General features: G+C 43.0%; 1 protein-coding gene across 1 annotated transcript in view; it reads right to left on the reverse strand.

The window, feature by feature from the left end:
* Positions 1–18,411, reverse strand: part of SND1 (staphylococcal nuclease and tudor domain containing 1) — a 417,459-nt gene that overhangs the window by 244,440 nt on the left and 154,608 nt on the right. Inside the window, exon 11 of the mRNA XM_036862917.1 lies at positions 14,712–14,801. Within this exon, the coding sequence (XP_036718812.1) occupies positions 14,712–14,801 (90 nt within the window). The remainder of the gene's footprint in view (positions 1–14,711; positions 14,802–18,411) is intronic.

Raw genomic sequence — 18,411 nt, forward strand, 5'->3', positions numbered from 1 at the left:
GGGGATATATGTATATGTATAGCTGATTCACTTAGTTATACAGCAGAAACTAACACACCATTGTAAAGCAATTATATTCCAGTAAAGATGTTAAAAAAAATAAAATAAGCAAGCCCCCCAACACACACACACACACACACACACACACACAAGAAAAACTTAAAACAATGTTATTGGTTTCCTAGCAAAGAAAAATATCTAGAAGAAAAATACCTAAAAGATAAAAGATATGTTATCTAATTTAATTGTCTGCCTATTTTATACAATAGTTTGTCAAAAATATCCTACGTTTCCATACTGGCTTTCCTGCCAAATGACTTCAAAATGTCTGTTTCAGCAAATGAAACAATAAAAAGGATTTAGTTTCTTGATTTGACTTTGAAAATCTTTAGGAGAAAGTAAAAAAAGATGCACTGCTTTATCCATATATGTCCTTTCTAAAAATGACACCTCCATCTATTTCTTTTTTTAAAGTTAAGAACATGTTATATAAAACAACCAAAAAATGTTTCAAATTATGTCTTCCTGGCTGTTTAAAAATTAAATTTAAAAATTCTGTAAGGAAAAGTATCTTTGCCTCGCCACAGATACACATCAATGCAAAGAGGAATCTCTGCAAGAAAAGGAAGAAGCAAGAACCCAAAAATCATCAACCTGGACACACAGGGGTGGAGGACAGGGATAAAGACTTGGAGTCAAGGAAGAAAGAATCAAATCCAAATGCCAATTCTAGGAAGGTAGACCATCCAAGGAAAACACACTTCCCACAGATTCGGAAGCAGGTCCCAGTGTCATCCAAACAGTTATTCTTTTCTTAGTGAGTACAATGTGCAAGCACCCCACAAGGTCTTGTGCTTGGGGCAGCCTCAAGCTGACATATTACCAGAGCACCTAGCAAGGACACACACACCCTGGCCCACTGACTACAATCCCCCAGGGCAGGGCAATCCAGACTAAAAGCACTGACCAGCAGTTTCTTCCTCATCCACGTTTTCCCTTTTCCAGAAACGGGGGAAGTAACAGTTAAAGCAGGCAGACAATTTAAAATGTATCACAACATCACCTAGCCTGTCAAATTTTGTGTTCATCTGAGACGGCCCAAGGAGAAACTAGAACTGCAAAGCAACCAAGTGGACCTTGTTCAGAGAGAAGCTGATGCTTTGTCAGCTTTGGTCATGGACCAAGTTCCATGCTGCTGGGAGGAAGAACAGAAACAAGAAAAGATGACATTTAGCAAATCCCTTTTTTTTTCTCTTAAGGCCAGAAAGGTCCCAGGGATCCAGGGCAACGGCCAAGTCAGACAGTACGGCAGATAGGATGTGTGTATTGGAAAATGAGAGCTACTACGGGCTTGGAATTTTGAAGCTGTTCGTGTCACAGGTCTGAGCACCTTTGAGGAGGGGGATGGTAAATGCAAGGCGGAAGGAGGGGAGGGAAAAGGAAGGAAAACCACCAGAAGGTTAGAGAGATGGAAGGAAAGGAATGGGGAGTATGTGTTGGTACAGGAGGAGATATTAAAGACTATCAATACCACGTTCACTCTCTGAACGGCAAGAGAGACGTCATAAATCTACCTAGACTTAGTGATCTTATTACCATTTTCCCTTCGGGAAGCTATGATGAGCGACCACCAAAGCAGAAGCACGGAAGAGCGGCAACACGACTCATCTTTGTCTCTCATCTTCAAAAACTCTCCCATGCTGGGGAGCTCAAACCGCACACAGCTTTTCTTCCACACAGCTGGCAGCACCACTGGCAATGGGAGAAACTAGTAGAAAATGTGAAAAGGCTCCAGGCTGCCTCAGAGTCAGTCACTGTGACGCATTTGGTTTCCAAAGCCATGATTTCAAAATGTAGCCAACTGATGAGTGATGGAGGGAAACAAAACACCAGCCCCACAATGGGAGAAAATCATTTGAAGACAGAGGTCCCAGAAAAGGGAGAAAAGAGGTCCTTGCCCCAATGGGAAACTTGACTGTGACCACAACCATAACAGTTTAAAATTTAAATTTCAGTTGAAAAGATATAAAAGATACTGTGACCATAACTCAGTAACATAAGCATAGCAGGAAAAGAATGAATTCAATCTCCTAGCTTTCTCTTGGGGAGGTAGGAGTCTGGTTGGTAAAAGATAATTAAAGCCACACCATAAAGGTGGTGGAGATTTATCTTCAACACATGCAAACATAACCCTCAAATCTTGTGTTTTGGCTACCACAGGTATCCCCATTCATTGTTATTTAAAATAAATCTTTGGTGTCAAAAGATTAAACTTTCAGAACTGTAAAAGGATCAGGTAGATCAATTCAGCAAAAACAGGGCAAAAAAAAATGTTCACTCCCTTTTTACCAACAAGGAAATTAAGGAAATATAATAAAATAAAAGGAACCATCATCCAAGGTCATGGAGTTAGGTGAACAAGGAAGGACTAGATGTACTTCATACTTCAGGTCCCTTGGCTCCAGGAACCCAAGTTTTCCCACCTCCATCCCAGGCAAGGGAAACTGACCTGCCCTCCCCAGAGTGACTACCAGGAAAACTACACAGTGATCGGTAGATGACCGTTTCGTCGGAGAGTCTGGTCAGAGATACCAGGATGACCAGTTGACCCTTTCTGGATTCTTTAAGATCTTACAAAAATCGATTCTTTTGTATTTTATGAATCAAGAGAATAAGGCAGACTGGAAGAAGTAAACTCATCCCAAGTGTAAGAATTTGAACATACACAATATTCAGCCACGTATCTTCTAGCCTCTGAGGTCACAGAAATGTCCTACCTCTTCACTGTAATGTGGGCTGACAACTGTGGACAATGCTACAGGTCCGCATCTGCGGTGCTGGTTTCTATCCCCATCCTAGGAACTTACAGGCTCCCACCCTTCGTGCCCTGCCCGGAAGGTATTCCCAGTGCAGCTGTCTGCTTCCACCCCTCCCCATCCCGGCACACCTAACGAGTCGCAGCTGTCAAAATAACACGCCCATGTTACAGATGAAGAAGCAGAGGCGACATGAATGCACAGACCATACAGTTACGGATGCATCTCTCAGCTCTTAATATTCAGTAGGAAAGTTAAGAAGCTTCCCCAGCTCACCAACGGCCTGTGGCAATATTTCACCAAAACGTTCAACCGATTTCTAATCAGGGCCCAGGTCACTCCGCTATTTACTTACCTCCTCTCCTCCTCTCCTTACATTCCCTCCCCCTCCCTCTTTTTTGGATAAAGGGGTGTCAGAGATTTACAGGCTGCAGAAACTGGGCCTCGTGAGAGGAAAATCTGATGCTTAACGGGCCTCTCGTGCCCAGTCCCCCCCCGCCCAACCCTCGCATCGAAGTCTAGCCTGACAGGCTCTGAGGAGCTGGGCTCAGCAGCAACCTGCCAGGCTAAAAGGTACCCGATACACCGCAGAAATGGCCAAGCGGAGCCAGTTAGGGACTTATTTACTTCCAATACATTGGGACTATTGCTGGAGAAGACGAACATTATGAAGCCCATGTCCCAGGGAATGGGAACGTCAGTGGGCGGTCAGGGGCCATCAGGCGTCTGTCACTTAGAGGTTTAAAATCATAATGAACGATCCAAGTGAAAAATATTAACTTACTGCCTACTAGTTGGCTAAATCCCTCTGTCAAAAATCATTTTTCAAGAGAACAAATTACAAATGCTGCACATTTTCAAAAAGACGCAGAAACAGCCCCAGAGTTGACCTCCCGCACTAAGGAGTGGCGGCCTGGGCTGCCTCACGAAGAGCCCACGGGGAGGGTGGCCTCGCAGGCATCCGGCACGCTGCCAGTGGGCGAGCGATTAGTTCATAACCATAACTCATATCCAGAAAAACAAAAACATCCTTACTCTACCTGTTTTTAAGGTCTTGGTTTTTATTTGTCAGACAGAGCTATGCCTAAAGTCTCGTTGAAGTGGGGCTCGAGGTCTATATCGTATGAGGAAATTAAAGAAGAGAGGTGACAGGAAAACCATCTGTCCAGCTTAGAGCTACGCCATGAGCTTTCTACATCCCTTCTCTATATCCAAAGACTTCCAATCTTTCTTAAGAACTGCCAGATAGAGGACAAATCCCACCACCTCTGTAAAGACTTATTGGGGGATCCTAATCTGATTCCTGACATCAGGAGCTGAGAGCTGAAGAAAGGGTCACACAGGCTCTCTGGCCCCATAGAGGGTGAGGGAGGTGAGACCTGGGAACAGATACTCCAGAAATGGGCACAGGGGAGTAATAGGACAGCCAGCCCCCGACATTACATGGGGAGCCAGGAATACGGAACCGTGCTAAGATTCTTACAGAAAAAGAAGTGTGAAAGCGAGAAGCTGTAAAAGGGCTTGGCATGTCGACACAAGGGTGAGAAGTTATTTGTGACGTATCATATGGAGGGTAGAGTAGGAAATAAGACTGGAAGTGGAAACATCCCTAAATGACATTATGCTATTTTATACACAACCTGCTTTCCTTTATCTTCATTTAAGGAGTCAGATGCTTTTCTGCATCCATCTGGGTGTCACCAGAGTCTGTGAGATGACCATGACTGTGCATACGGAAAGCGATTCTGACAGCAATATGAAAGATGGCAGAGACTAGGAGCAGAACTACTTGAGATGGAGCTGCAGTAACTGCGAGATCAGGAGCACACAGACTAGTCGCCATGGGTAATACTGTGAAAAGGGAGATTTGGAAGTGATAACTACGGCAGAATCAGATGAAATTGGGATGGGGAGACTGCTGATACTGAAGTTTGGGATAACAGGTGGGTGGTGACATTATTTAAGACCAACAAAAAAGGTAGCCAAGGCAGTTTGTGAGCAGGGAAGAAAATCGTATGGAAGCCAAGAACTACATTTTAGACATAATAGATGACAGCTATCTACCGGCATCTGTATTTGGGTATCTAGTATTCAGCAGCTGGAAACTGATCTTAAGGCAAAGAAAGAAATCAGGGGTGGAAATATTCATATTTAAGAGACAGCTGAAGCCATTAAGTGTAGAAGGTCACACAGCAGGTGTGACCTCTCATCTCTGAAAGACAACTATGATCTGTACAATTCACATTAATATTAATCCAATCCTGCCAAGAGACATGTTTCTTATCTCAGTTATTCAAATCTGTTCTTATTCAACTTCACACATTTTGATGTAATCTTATCGCAGTTAGACTGTAGGCAACTTGTGACAGAGATGATATTTTGTTCATATTTTTCCTCCAAAAAGGTACCCAACTACCATGTGCCTTTTCTAAACTATTAGTTCCATGAGAACAGGTGTTTGTACGGCTCGATCCCCATGTCTTGAACAAGGTGTGGTATGGAGTAATTGCTCAAGAAATATTTGCTGAATGAATAATAAAAATGAGTTGACTTCACCAGGCTGCCACTTCTGGCCTTCTCCTAGGGACTGAGTCCTCCAAAAGGATAAACCTACTCAACCTTTGTCTTCAGAAGAGGACCACCTGCTCATCAGGCCAGCCCAAGCACTTTTTGCAGTCAGAAGAGGTGGGAAGGCAAAGTTGCAGAAAAATTTTCTGGTCCAAAATGACCAGATTAAAGACAAAACCTGAGATTCCTGTAGTTACAGAAGAACACTCATGCACAGTACCCCATAGCACACACCCTAAGCAGGCGACATGTTACACATGGTGCTTATTATTCCTAATGTCCTATTCATCAGCCTTAAATGGGATGAGCATGGTTCATCAAAAGCTCCTGCCAGGAATGATTTCTCCCAGGGTGCGCCATACTTCAAAACACTAATGATCGAAGTCCAAGTGATGGAGGCCCCGTGACTGTGGCAGCCCTCTTAAGTGGACATCAGCACTCATCCTTCAAGGAAGGGAAACAGGACAGAAGCCCGAGGGTGAGCCTACCGACAACACCAGAAATGTGCTCTCAAGTATTAATTACTCTATACCAATTGTCAGCTGGTCTGAAGATGGGACGGCATTAAAGCCCAGGAGGAGTAACGACGGAAAGAATAAACACAAATACCGAAAGACGAGACAGTCTTGTACAAAACTGAAAAACGAGAACTCTACCCAAGAGTCAACTGGCCAAACAGACAAAGAAGCTAACCTGGGCTTCCCTGGTGGCGCAGTGGTTAAGAATCTGCCTGCCAATGCAGGGGACACGGGTTCGAGCCCTGGTCCGGGAGGATCCCACATGCCATGGAGCAACTAAGCCCGTGAGCCACAACTACTGAGCCTGAGCTCTAGAGCCTGTGAGCCACAACTACGAGCCCGCGTGCCGCAACTACTGAAGCCCACACGCCCAGAGCCCATGTTCCGCAACAAGAGAAGCCACCTCAAGAAGAAGCCCGCGCACCACAACAAAGAGTAGCCCCCACTCGCTGCAACTAGAGAAAGCCCGCATGCAGCAACGAAGACCCAACGCAGCCATAAATAAATAAATAAATAAATTTTTAAAATTAAAAAAAAAAAAAAGGAAGCTAACCTACATTTCCGCTGCTTTACTTTCCTAGGGTTGCTGTAACCCAAGCACCACAAACTGGTTGGCTTACAACAGAAATTTACTCTAATGACTTCGGAAGCCTCAAGTCTGACTTCAAGATGTACACAGGGCCGATGTGCCCTCTGAAGGCTCGAGGGAAGAATCCTTCCTTGCCTCTTTTCCTAGCTACTGGTGGCTCCTGGCCGTCTCCTTGGCATTCCGTGCCGCAGCTGCGTCACTTCAATCTCCATCTCCACTGTCACGTGTGCTTCCTTCTCTGTCTGTGTCCTACCCTCTTCTAAGGAAGGCACAGGTCTTTGGATTCAGATCCCACCCTAATCCAGTAGGATCTCATTTTAACCCATTACATCTGTGAAGACCCTATTTCCAGATAAGGTCACATTCTGAGGTTCTAAAAGGACATGAATTCTAAGGGGACACTATTCATCCCGCTACACCCATCATTATGAAAACACCAGGAAAGACCATCCAAGGCAGCAATTCTCATGGGGTAGAATTACAGCACTTTAGGAATACCTGAAAACTTGCCAGAGAAAAGATAACTGGTAAGTGAAAGCAAGACAGCAGTTCCACATATTAACAAAAGAACGCGATTCAGTAAGAACCAAAAGTTTCGCTCAGATTTTAAACGCATGAAAACAAGGAGCACATAGCCTTTGAGCTCACAACTGCATGGCCTTAATTATGAAGCTGCAGCCCTAAGACACCACTTCAGTCACCCAGCTGTAAAGAATTGGAGGGGACTTCCCTGGTGGTCCAGTGATTAAGACTTCACCTTCCAATGCAGGGGGTGCAGGTTCGATCCCTGGTCGGGGAGCTAAGATCCCACATGTCTCCTGGCCAAAAAACCAAAACATAAAAAAAAGAAGCAACATTGTGACAAATTCAATAAAGACTTTAAAAATGGTCTACATTGGACTTCCCTGGTGGCGCAGTGGTTAAGAATCCGCCTGCCAATGCAGGGGACACGGGTTCAAGCCCTGGTCCGGGAAGATCCCACATGCCACGGAGCAACTAAGCCCGTGCGCCACAACTACTGAGCCTGCGCTCTAGAGCCTGCGAGCCACAACTACTGAAGCCCGTGTGCCACAACTACTGAAGTCCATGCACCTAGAGCCCGTGCTCTGCAACAAGAGAAGCCACCGCAGTGAGAAGCCCGCGCACCCCAACGAGGAGTAGCCCCTGCTCGCCACAACTAGAGAAAGCACGCGCGTAGCAAGAAAGACCCAACACAGCCAAAAATAAAAATAAATAAATAAATTTAAAAATTAATTAAAAAAAAAATGGTCCACATCAAAAAAAGTCTTAAAAAAATAAAACAGAATTGGAGGAATTTCCACCTTAGAACCAAGAGACAATTGTACATACTACCTTCTTGTACACCCACAGGTTGTTCATGCCCTTGGGAAAGAAATACTCAAGCAACTGGAAATATGAGCCTAACTTTCTGGACACAGCAAAAACAGAGGCCACAGAAAGAAACCCTTAAGAGCCTGTGCCTAAAAATTGGACTCACTACTTCTGAATGATGCCTTACTTTGCAAAAACACCAAAACCTTTTTCTTACTAGCAAAGTTATATGTGCTAATCCTATATAGACCCTTGTAAGATGAAACTACCGAATAAAAAAATATTGTGAGAAAAGATAGCAGGAGCTGGGTTTCCTTTCCAACTGAGCACATCTGGACAGTCTCACTTTACTCTCTTCCACACTATAAGATATTCTATACACTGTCATTGAGCCTAAGCTCAAAAGAATCTATTTGCTGTAAACCAGGAGGTATAGGAAGTTGGAAGATTTGCAATTCAGCACATTTTATAGGGTTTTTGGCACATAAGGGTTATTTTTAAAGCAGGAAAAAAAGCCTGTTCTCTCCCTACCCCCAAACACAGCTGAGCTGATTCAGCACAAATCTCCCCCTAAAATAAAATCCCAATTTGCAGAGAACAGGCATGGAAAGTTCCAGCCCCAAGGACGACATTTCAGAATCCTCGTTGAAAAGATCAGGAGTGGGTGGCTTAAGACAAGCTGACCAAAAATCAGTTATAAATGTAAGGAACTTCACCAGAACCTACGAGCAACTTGGGAGTCCAGGGAAGAAAAGTCTTTATTTATTTACTTATTTATTTATTTTTGGCTGTGTTGGGTCTTCGTTTCTGTGCAAGGGCTTTCTCTAGTTGTGGCAAGCGGGGGCCACTCTTCATCGCGGTGCGTGGGCCTCTCACCATCGTGGCCTCTCTTGTTGCGGGGCACAGGCTCTAGAGCACAGGCTCAGTAGTTGTGGCTCACGGGCCCAGTTGCCCCGCGGCATGTGGGATCTTCCCAGACCAGGGCTCGAACCCGTGTCCCCTGCATTGGCAGGCAGATTCTCAACCACTGCGCCACCAGGGAAGCCCAAGAAAAGTCTTTAAACAAAGTAATGCCCAGTAGTAACCAAAGACAGGAGATCCTGAGGATTCTGTAGCTAATAAATCATTTCCCACGGGTGAGCATACAGAAGACATTTCCAGGAATGCAGTTTAAAGTTCTAGTCTCTTCATTTAACTAAGAGGTCCTTTCCTAAGAAGGCATTACAATATACATCATACAAATACCACATTTCGCCAAAGAGCTATATGGTCAGCTCAGCACCCTGATGGTCCCCTAAAGCACAGAGGTACTCTGCACAATCTGCAGATAAAAAAACCAAAAACCCATCAAGAAGAGCTCTTAAGTGGCAGCAGGGCGAGTGCTACCTTGCTGAGAACAACTCAGCGAGTCTCTAGAAACAGGCCATGCTACAGTCATTTCTGTTAATTACCTTCACCAGACAAGGGAGTTGATGAGTCAAGCCAAGGGGTCGAGGGCATCTAAAATGACCCTTGGTCTCCAGTGCACACTGACACACTCCTGGCCCGTCTAAGTGGGAGAAGTCTTACTTGGAAAAGGCATGGTCAGAAAATATGAGCCATTCAAAATATCACTCGATTTGGTGAATATCTTTCGAGCCATTTATTCAAAAAATGTACAGCCACATTGATGGTAACAGCTGGCACTGAGAAAGCAAGGACAAGCAACCTCGCATAAACCTGTCGATTTAAATCACAATGCATTCACAACCTTAGGGCCTGTTTTGATCATTAATGTAAAGGACTCTTCTATAGCGTGAGTGAATCACACTAATATGAAGTGGAAAATGTGGAGATGACAAAGGAAATGTTTACAAAAACCAAACTAAAATACATCAGAGGTAATTAAGAACAAGAATCCCCAGACTGCCAGCTTTGTACTTAACACAGCGGATTAAGTAACACACGGCAAAAGTATTTTTAAGCAACAGGACAGCCCTGTGATACAGCCCGTGAGAAGAGTGAAAGAATTTTCCTCAAAAAAGCTCCATGCCCTTGAAGAGCTCTCACCGGCTGAGTGGAGCACGGCTTCGGCTGAGGAAGGCTACACCGGGTACCTTCAGGGACCAGTCCTCAACCTGTGCGCCTCAACCTGGGCGGGGCCCTGGCCCAAGATAAAGAAGTGACCTGTCCTTCCCCTTCTCCCAGAAGCCTCATCTCTGCCAAGAGATTGAAGAGAAAGGACAATCAAGCTCCACACTGGCTTAGCACAGTTACCTATGACCTCACATTGTCTGTGTAACTGAAGAACATGTAATCTGACACTGGTTTCTCTGAAGAACAACCTGATGAAACATCACTTCACAGGGACATCTCTCAAAGACTAATGAGACAATGTCTAGAGGGCTGAAGGCAATCAGAGAGCTGATCCACGGTGCTCTTACCACCTGCGGCTATCTGCGGATGAGGACGATGCGGCTGAAGAGAATCAACTTCTCGTAGCAGGCAGAGTACATGTTATACACAAGAACTGGCATATCCCAAAAAGCACCGTGACCCTGGCTATCTACACATGATTCAGTACACACAACAGGAAAGCGGGGTTTCCAGATGCCTTGTAATTCAAAATCGTGATTAAAAGCATAGACATCTGGGGTAAGATACCTAATTCCTATGAGTTTCAGTTTCTATGCCTCTGAAAATAGGAATGATACATATATCTTTCAGGGTGGAGGTGAAAATTAAATAAAGTGAAAACAAAATTCAGTATTTTTCCATCAAGAAACAACTCAATAAATGACAGCTCTCCTCTTTAGACTAGAATGAGCATTATATGAAGTGCCTTAAAAAACAGAAGTCTTTAGTTCATGCTACATATTGGAATAGCATGAAAATCAACATAGGTAGCCACCACCGAAGAACAAATGAGCCGTATCTTCCATAGCTGATTTAGACACTCAGAGTATTTTATCCCATAGAAACAAGGCTATTAACAGTGGTTGGGTTGCCGGCCTGGTTCATAAAAGCACATTAACCTAGAATAGAGATAATATCGTTTACATACAATACCAACCATTCTAGACAGACCAGATTTACCATGAGTTCAGTTTTGAACCTGCTGGAATTGTAAATCCGGTACACATGGAAATCATTTCCACCCACCCCAAAGAGCCCCACGTCCCCAAAAGTACAACCCTCAAGTAAAACAGGTTTCCAAAAAAGAACAATCTAAAACAATATGAATTAGAAATAATTCCCTAATTCATAGCCCAATAACTTCCCAAATGTCTGCATTTATCCAGAAAATTACCCAATTTTTAGTGCCTAAAGAGTCAACCTAGTTTACGGAACAAATTTTAATGGCATAAAAATCATACAAAGTCAGCCGTTGGTTTACAAATGAGCCTCATCCCCCAAACTTACTTCTATCAACAGAAACAGTGGCAAAACCTTTAGGGAACAGACGAATTGGGGGGTACAGTTTCTGGAGATAGATGCTCGTCCAGGCTCTCCTATCTATTGCCAGGGCTGAAGCTTCATCGCTTCTTGCAATTTCATCTCATCCACCATTTTTGACCCTTCAATTGTCCAAACAAGTTACAACTTTGAACACAATGGTTCCCATGGTGATAGAAATTTTGCAATCAAGGGACAGGAGTTACAGTGATTCATATGTCACTTGTAAATGCTGTATTAAACAGATTAAAAAATATTTAGAGATTTTATGAAATAGCTGGAGAAAACTCCCAGTGAAGATCCCAGCTATTATTACCTTATTCCACTGAGAGCAAAATGACTTAGGCACACAAACTCCTGCTTTCCTTGGGCTGACCGTCTCTAAACATTAAGAAAAAAAATGTACACAGAGAAAGAAACTGCTCCTGCTGTCAGAAGAGGACCTTAGCTCTGGTTCTCTTAGGAGGGCATCTCACCATCTTATACTCACTAAGGATGCCATTCTGGAAAACTAAGGGACATGTTGAAGTTACCAAGGATTCCATGCGTCCACTACACTGGGACCATGAAGAAACCCAGAAGAAATTAGCAAGACAGTTCTCTCCTCCATGCATATTCCTTAGTCATATTTTAGTGAAAGCACAGATGGCAGATGGTAAACAAGGGATGGGGAGGGCATTCTACCAGGCAGTATAGCAATTCAGACAGCTTCTGAAACACTTCCAGGATACGCACGTATCCTACCTCTCCCTTAAACCAGATAAAACACACACACACACACATACACACACACATACACACACACATATACATTCCAATACAAGCAGATACACATTTTGTGGAAGCTGGAACCAGGTGACACCCAAATCTGCACAAGGGGTTGATGGCAGTCAAATTAGTTGCGCACTGATTCACATCTCTTGACCTCAGACCTGAGAAAGTCAGGCAATGCTAGATTCTAAACGAAAGCAGTGTTGTTAAACAAAACCAAACCACATAACAGGCACCTGGAAAAACATGAATGACTAGTATTATCCTGGATTCTCTCATCCATGAGAGAGGAAAGGCAAATAATATTCCCAGTTCACAAATGCTAAAACCAAGGCTCAGAGAGGTGCCTGGTTACTTTAAGGCATTTAGCCAGAATTAAGTCTTGGGAGGGAACCAAAGTGAATTTCCATAACTGAAATGGAGGCCACTGAATCTAACAAAGCACCTCACCGCTTTACCTTCAACCCCAATGCTCTACAGTCTAGAAACCCCTCCAAACTGTCTTATTATAGACTCTCTGGGATGGTCAAATAATAGTCTGGGCAGAGAAGATGATTTTTACCTCCATTATCTCGTTTAAGCTGTGACAGGCTGTACTAATCAGCTTTCGTGCACAGGCACACACAGGCACACATGCTCCCTCTCGGTGCCTCTTAATCACCATGTGCTGCACGGAACAGCTGCAGAGGTCTGAAGGGAACTGGCAGAACTGTGCGATGATGCGCTAGCCGCCCCCCTGAGGCAGCCACTGCCCTGTCTGCTCCCAGACTCCAGAGCACACGGGTGTTCGCTGTCGCAACGGATGGGCCCAGAAGACAGGCAAGTGGTTTCAGGTGGCGAGCCAGGAAAAAGCAGTTTGCATCAGGAATGTTCCAGCCCAGCAGAGCTTAGCTGCATCCTTCTCCCTACGCAGGGATACAGTATTCATCGTTTACACAGTGTCACCGTGGGGGACAAAACTTGGGCTCAGCACAAATAGAATCCAATCAACTCTGATGCAGAGGAACCAGTAAACGAGTTTTCTCCCACCAAGGAGGAGCCTAATTGCTTAAGAATTGCCACCATATCTGACACTGGAGGTCAGTCCTTTGATCCTGAGACAGAGGACTTTACAAAGGCCCAGCAGGCACACAGTGTTTGAGAGCAGAGGCCTGGGCTAACTTTCTAGAACCATTCAGCAGCTGCTACCCTGAGCTGTGATCTCTGCTCCTAGGGACGAAGCACAATCAGGGAAGGGCAATATTCAAACAAACCAGGTGGATGCCAGAATACACACCACACAACTGGCTGTGCATGAAGCAAATATGCGCTGCCACTCCTTTCAGTGTGGTTTTGGATGGATTTCAATCGAAATGAACACGTGCAGGGGGAATTCCTTGCTTGTCTCTATGCCATTGTTTATGAGCCAGTAAATCAGTGATATGGTATCGACTTCGTGAAACAGAGACGTCAGACATTCAATCAGATAACAAGAGATCGAAATTGAAAGAGGCTTAAAGCCATCATTTGCACTACACTTCATGAATGAATACAGCATTCTGTCATGTTTTATACAATGACAAATGAGCCTATTCTCTCAAGGAATCTGAGGAGATTAATAATTGTTTTAGGGAATCCAGTTTGGTTTCTCTACCTCAAAATTAGCAATTTCATCTTTTGCCCAGCTTCAAAATCTCTTGCAATAATTTATCATTCTAGTAACTACGGTATATAATAAAATGGGTTATATTTGTATTTATTTTACACTACTTTGACAAACCTCTCACAACTCCAATCATTTAAAAACCTGCACGTAGGTAAAGAATGCTAATATGGCTTCAACGTGTTGACGTCAGACTTAGAACCAAATGGCCTTACCTTTCTGAACCTATAATAAAAGTTGGCCCAAAACATAACACTTCCTGGAAGAATCCCCACCGACGGAAAGTAAGGAGAAGACAAATCACAGTCTTTCTCTGAACAGATTTCCCTCAATTACCGCAGGAACTATTCTATTCATTTCCTCTGTTTACCCAGGACACAAAGAAATGTCTGGGATATGTAGGTTGGGGAGGTCAGGGAAAATCCAGGGAAGATCAGAGGCTCATTGTCAGCTTCCCAGAATAGCAAGTTGTGCAGCAGGTCATAGAACATCCTGATCTAAGAACACAAGGAAATGCCCTCTGAGGGCCTCTGAGACGCTGCACTACACCAGAAGTCTCCCAACGAACCACCAGGAAACCACACCCTCTCTTCCACAAAAGGCAGGCTCCTAATCCAGAAGCCCTCTTCTCCTCAGAAACAGGGGAGTCAGAAAAAAGCAGCCACTTTCTTTCATTAGCAAATCCCACAGCCCCGACTTTTAATGCAAGTGGCTGGAGAGAAGCAGAGAGCTACTCTGCTTTCATGGAAGTGGATGGAGCTCAGGGCAATATGCAATTACTGAAACTGGAATTGAGCCTGGACCCTGGAAAGAACATGCCGTGAGAGCCCTGGAAATCACACCGTGGTCAGGGCCCCAATTTTAAACTTCTCCCAAGGGATGCCACTTCCCGAGACAGAGGCACGCCTCTCTTCATATCAAAGTAATACCGCTTGACTTGGTGGAGGAGAGTCATCTGCTGGTCTCTGGGATTCCATCACAAGAGCCCAGATTAAAACAACCCCTAACCACTTGCAAATTATGTTTCTGCCATCACTTACCTTTTTCCCAATAAGCTTCTTTCGCAGAAATTCCCGGGCTTCAAACATATAGGGAATGTCATAGAGGGGACGCAGTTTCTTGTTCTTATCCTTAAAGCAAAATAAAATACCGCATCAGGAATGGGAAAACAAAGCAAAAACTGACACATGAACACAGCCAAGAGTGTGAGATAATGACAACACACCTGAAATATGCTCTAGCTCCCAGTATCACAAATATTGAACAATTGCTAGATATATAGTAAACGATTCACAAGTATTTGGTTGAAATGCTTTACAGGGAACAAGATTATCTTTTTTCAAATGACAGGGTCAAAAATAAGCAATGGAATGTTTACACAACTGGAAACAACCTAAATGTTCATCAACAGGGAAAGAGTTATATAAACTGCAGTATAGAAGAAGCTCACTGAGTATTAGGGCCCCTCTAATATTTACAGATATACTATAAATCTCCTTCTATTACTCTGTAAGCCTTTATTAAGCACCTACCAACTATTAGCCCCAGACAAAGCACTATGTAAATGTATGTTATACTCTTGGACTTAAAATCCTTGTAACCTAACAATAACAGAAGAAATCCTGCAGATATGAAGTAACACAAAGCAGTTCTGAATAAGTGCTAAATTATGTGATATAGACCAGGGACTAGGTGTTATTAGAATTCAGGGAAGTGGAAAGAAGTAATCAGGAGATGTTTCATTGACAAGGTGGGACTTAACATGAGTTTGCAGGATAGGAAAAAAACTAGAAAGAAAATTAGAGTTGGGGGGAAAAAAAAAGACAAGCAAAAGGAGAGAGGCAGGAATAAACAGTATTTCAGCACACAAATACACAGCCAATCCCCTCATTATTTCTTGGGGCCCAGATTTCCCCCAAAAGAGGGGCTCTGAGCAATGTAACTGAGATGATGAGAGAGGGTCCAGATGAAGGCAACAGAACTGGGAATTGACAGGAACTTAAGAGCTAGGAGAATCTCTTTAAGAAATAAATAGTGACTGACAAGGGAGTGGATAGAGGGGATAAAAGCGAAGGAACCCGAGAAGTTTGCAGTTGGGGGGAGGACAGCGTATGGAGGACTAGAGCTTGTGTACAAGAAATTGGGAGATGTTGGCTAAATTGGTTGGTATGATTAATGTCTCTCCCGCTAACTCCTAAGTTGCATGAGAACAGAGACCCTGTCCTTTTCTGTTGTCCTTTGTGATCCCAGACCCAAATATACAGTACTTCCCTCATAGTATAAACTCAAATACTTGGATGTACTACCACAAAAGAAATATGCAGAATAATATACAAGAACAAGTATGCTAGAAGGATAGGACTGCATGAACAGATATTTGGGGGGAAAAAATTTCAGAAAAAAAGGAGAAAATTAAGCCATAACCCCTAACCTAGATGCACACCATTGCTTCCCCATCCTGTATGATTAGCCCACCTGGCCTCAACTTTGCTTTGCCATCTTTTACACACCTGACACAACAAGATCTCTATATAATTCATTCTATACTTAAAGTATTCAAATTATGTTTTCTTAAATAGCCAACTACTCTCAAATAAAGAACATTTATCATTTTAATACCCCCATATTTAAAGTAATACTAATGACAATTCTGAGGTCAAGGGCATAGAAATAGAGGTTTCCTCCTAGACCCAAAGCAAGGCTTGGTGTCCAAAACACATCATTTAAACATTTCAATTCACTGATATCACCAAGAATGTGCATAATTATTTGAGTTCGAGCTTCACATTCACCATCCACCTGTCTTCTAATTTCTCTGGCTTAAAAAAAAAAAAAAAAAAAGGCAGCAGCACCATTTTCGTGCTCTTCAAAAAACTTAAGGCACCTTTAGAACTGAAGGTGAATCTTTATCCTTTCTCAGAGTTGATGCGTGGGAATCTCCACACTCTGAACAGGAGCAACTGGTATTTCCAAACTCTGATCAAAGTCATGGGGAACCATGATCATTGCCTAATAAGTGAAGTACGGCCCGAAACATGAAAATCTTTAAAGAAATAACATAACACTGAGTTTTCCTTAACAAGGAAAAGGAGACAAATAAGAGCTGCCTGGCTAGAGGGAGTGCTGGCTAACATAAGGGCAGATGTATAGGATTATGGATATTTTATAAGCATTCAGGCAGCCAAGTGAAAATAGTGGGTCACTACTGAGGAGCCCTAAAATAGTTTATGATGACACTATTGATAGTGTAAGAATGTTTGCTAGACAGAAGATGCTAGGCGCCAGTAATGAACAGGATTTTTAATAAAGACAAAAATCAATGGTTATCAGAATCAGCCATCAGGAATAAAGAAGACCCAATGTATTCATATTCCCCTAGCGATACAAGGCAATCTATTCAGAATAGCTGTGTGATTCACTAAGTGAACAACATTTTTTTAAATGAATTGAACAAAATAATTGACATTTCCCTTACACAGCCTTATGATGTGCCACAGAACCTGATATCAGAACCTTATCTTATTTATTCTGAAACACCACAGAGGTTTAAGGCAATGTCACTTGTTCAGAACTCCAAAACAAAGAATGGTAAGAAACAGTTTCAATAGGCATTCAAATGAAGATCATGGGATGAGATACACCTAAATGTGTGAACATGGCAGTGTGAAGAAGAAAGATGCTCGACAGGACTGGGCCAAGCCAAGATACTCTCAAAAGAAGGAAAGAAAATAAATAGTATACCAAACATTCCAACAAAAAAACAGGGTGACTTGAGTCTGATTATATGTCTCTCATGAAGCTCGGAATGAACTAATAGCACGGGCAGAAAACAAGATACCACAAGTGAAAACAGAGTCATCTTGTTACTCTAATCCTGAAGATCTAGTAGCTACTGACATCTGCAAACATCTTACGAGAGAGATATTAGAAGTCCCTAAGAAACTACACAATAAAAGCAATTCCTCCAAATTACCAGGTACATAAAAGCCTTTGAAATCTCTAAGAGGCAATTGAGGTATGGAATGTATTCTGAGAAAACAAGACTTTAGCTGAATCTTGCCTGCTAAAAAGGACTATCTAGTTTAGATTCTAATCTACATGGAAATACTTTAAAATTAAAAATAGAAAAGAATGCTTGATTTATCTGGTGGGCGGATAATACACAAACCAATATGTGCTGTAATCACTGTTCATCCTGAGAAGTGACATTGTATGTAGGCTCTGCAATGACTCACGTTAGAGATAACTTCAATCATCTTTACCTCTCCTTGGTTTGGGAAGGAGGCCCAATCTCAGCATCTAAAAGGCATGCCTGGCATTTTTTTTTTTTTTTTTTTTTTTTTTGAACAGGAGCTTATCATGCCAAAATGAGGTCTCTGGTTAATGCTCATCTGGAGGGAATGGAAGGGACCCCTAATCAAGGTCTTATTCTCAACCCCGTTTCAGGCCAAATTTAATCTAGCCCATCTAACAGCCAAAAAACTGTAGCCAAAAATTTTACTGGACCCTAGGATCCTGCAGGATTTCTTAACACAAGGCTGAATAAACACAAACGATGAAAACACTGATGAATGTGGCTTCACTAAAATTTTAAAGAGTACTTTACTGAAAAAGCATCATGAACAAACTGACAGGCCAAAGCACAGACTCAGTAGCTGATAAGTGAAACAAGGTAAAGACAAGGCAGAACAGGATACGAGAGAACTGGAGTACTGAGCCACAGCTGTAAACTTCTCAGTG

Source organism: Balaenoptera musculus, chromosome 9 (genome assembly GCF_009873245.2).
Source record: "Balaenoptera musculus isolate JJ_BM4_2016_0621 chromosome 9, mBalMus1.pri.v3, whole genome shotgun sequence".
Taxonomy (NCBI): Eukaryota; Metazoa; Chordata; class Mammalia; order Artiodactyla; family Balaenopteridae; genus Balaenoptera; species Balaenoptera musculus.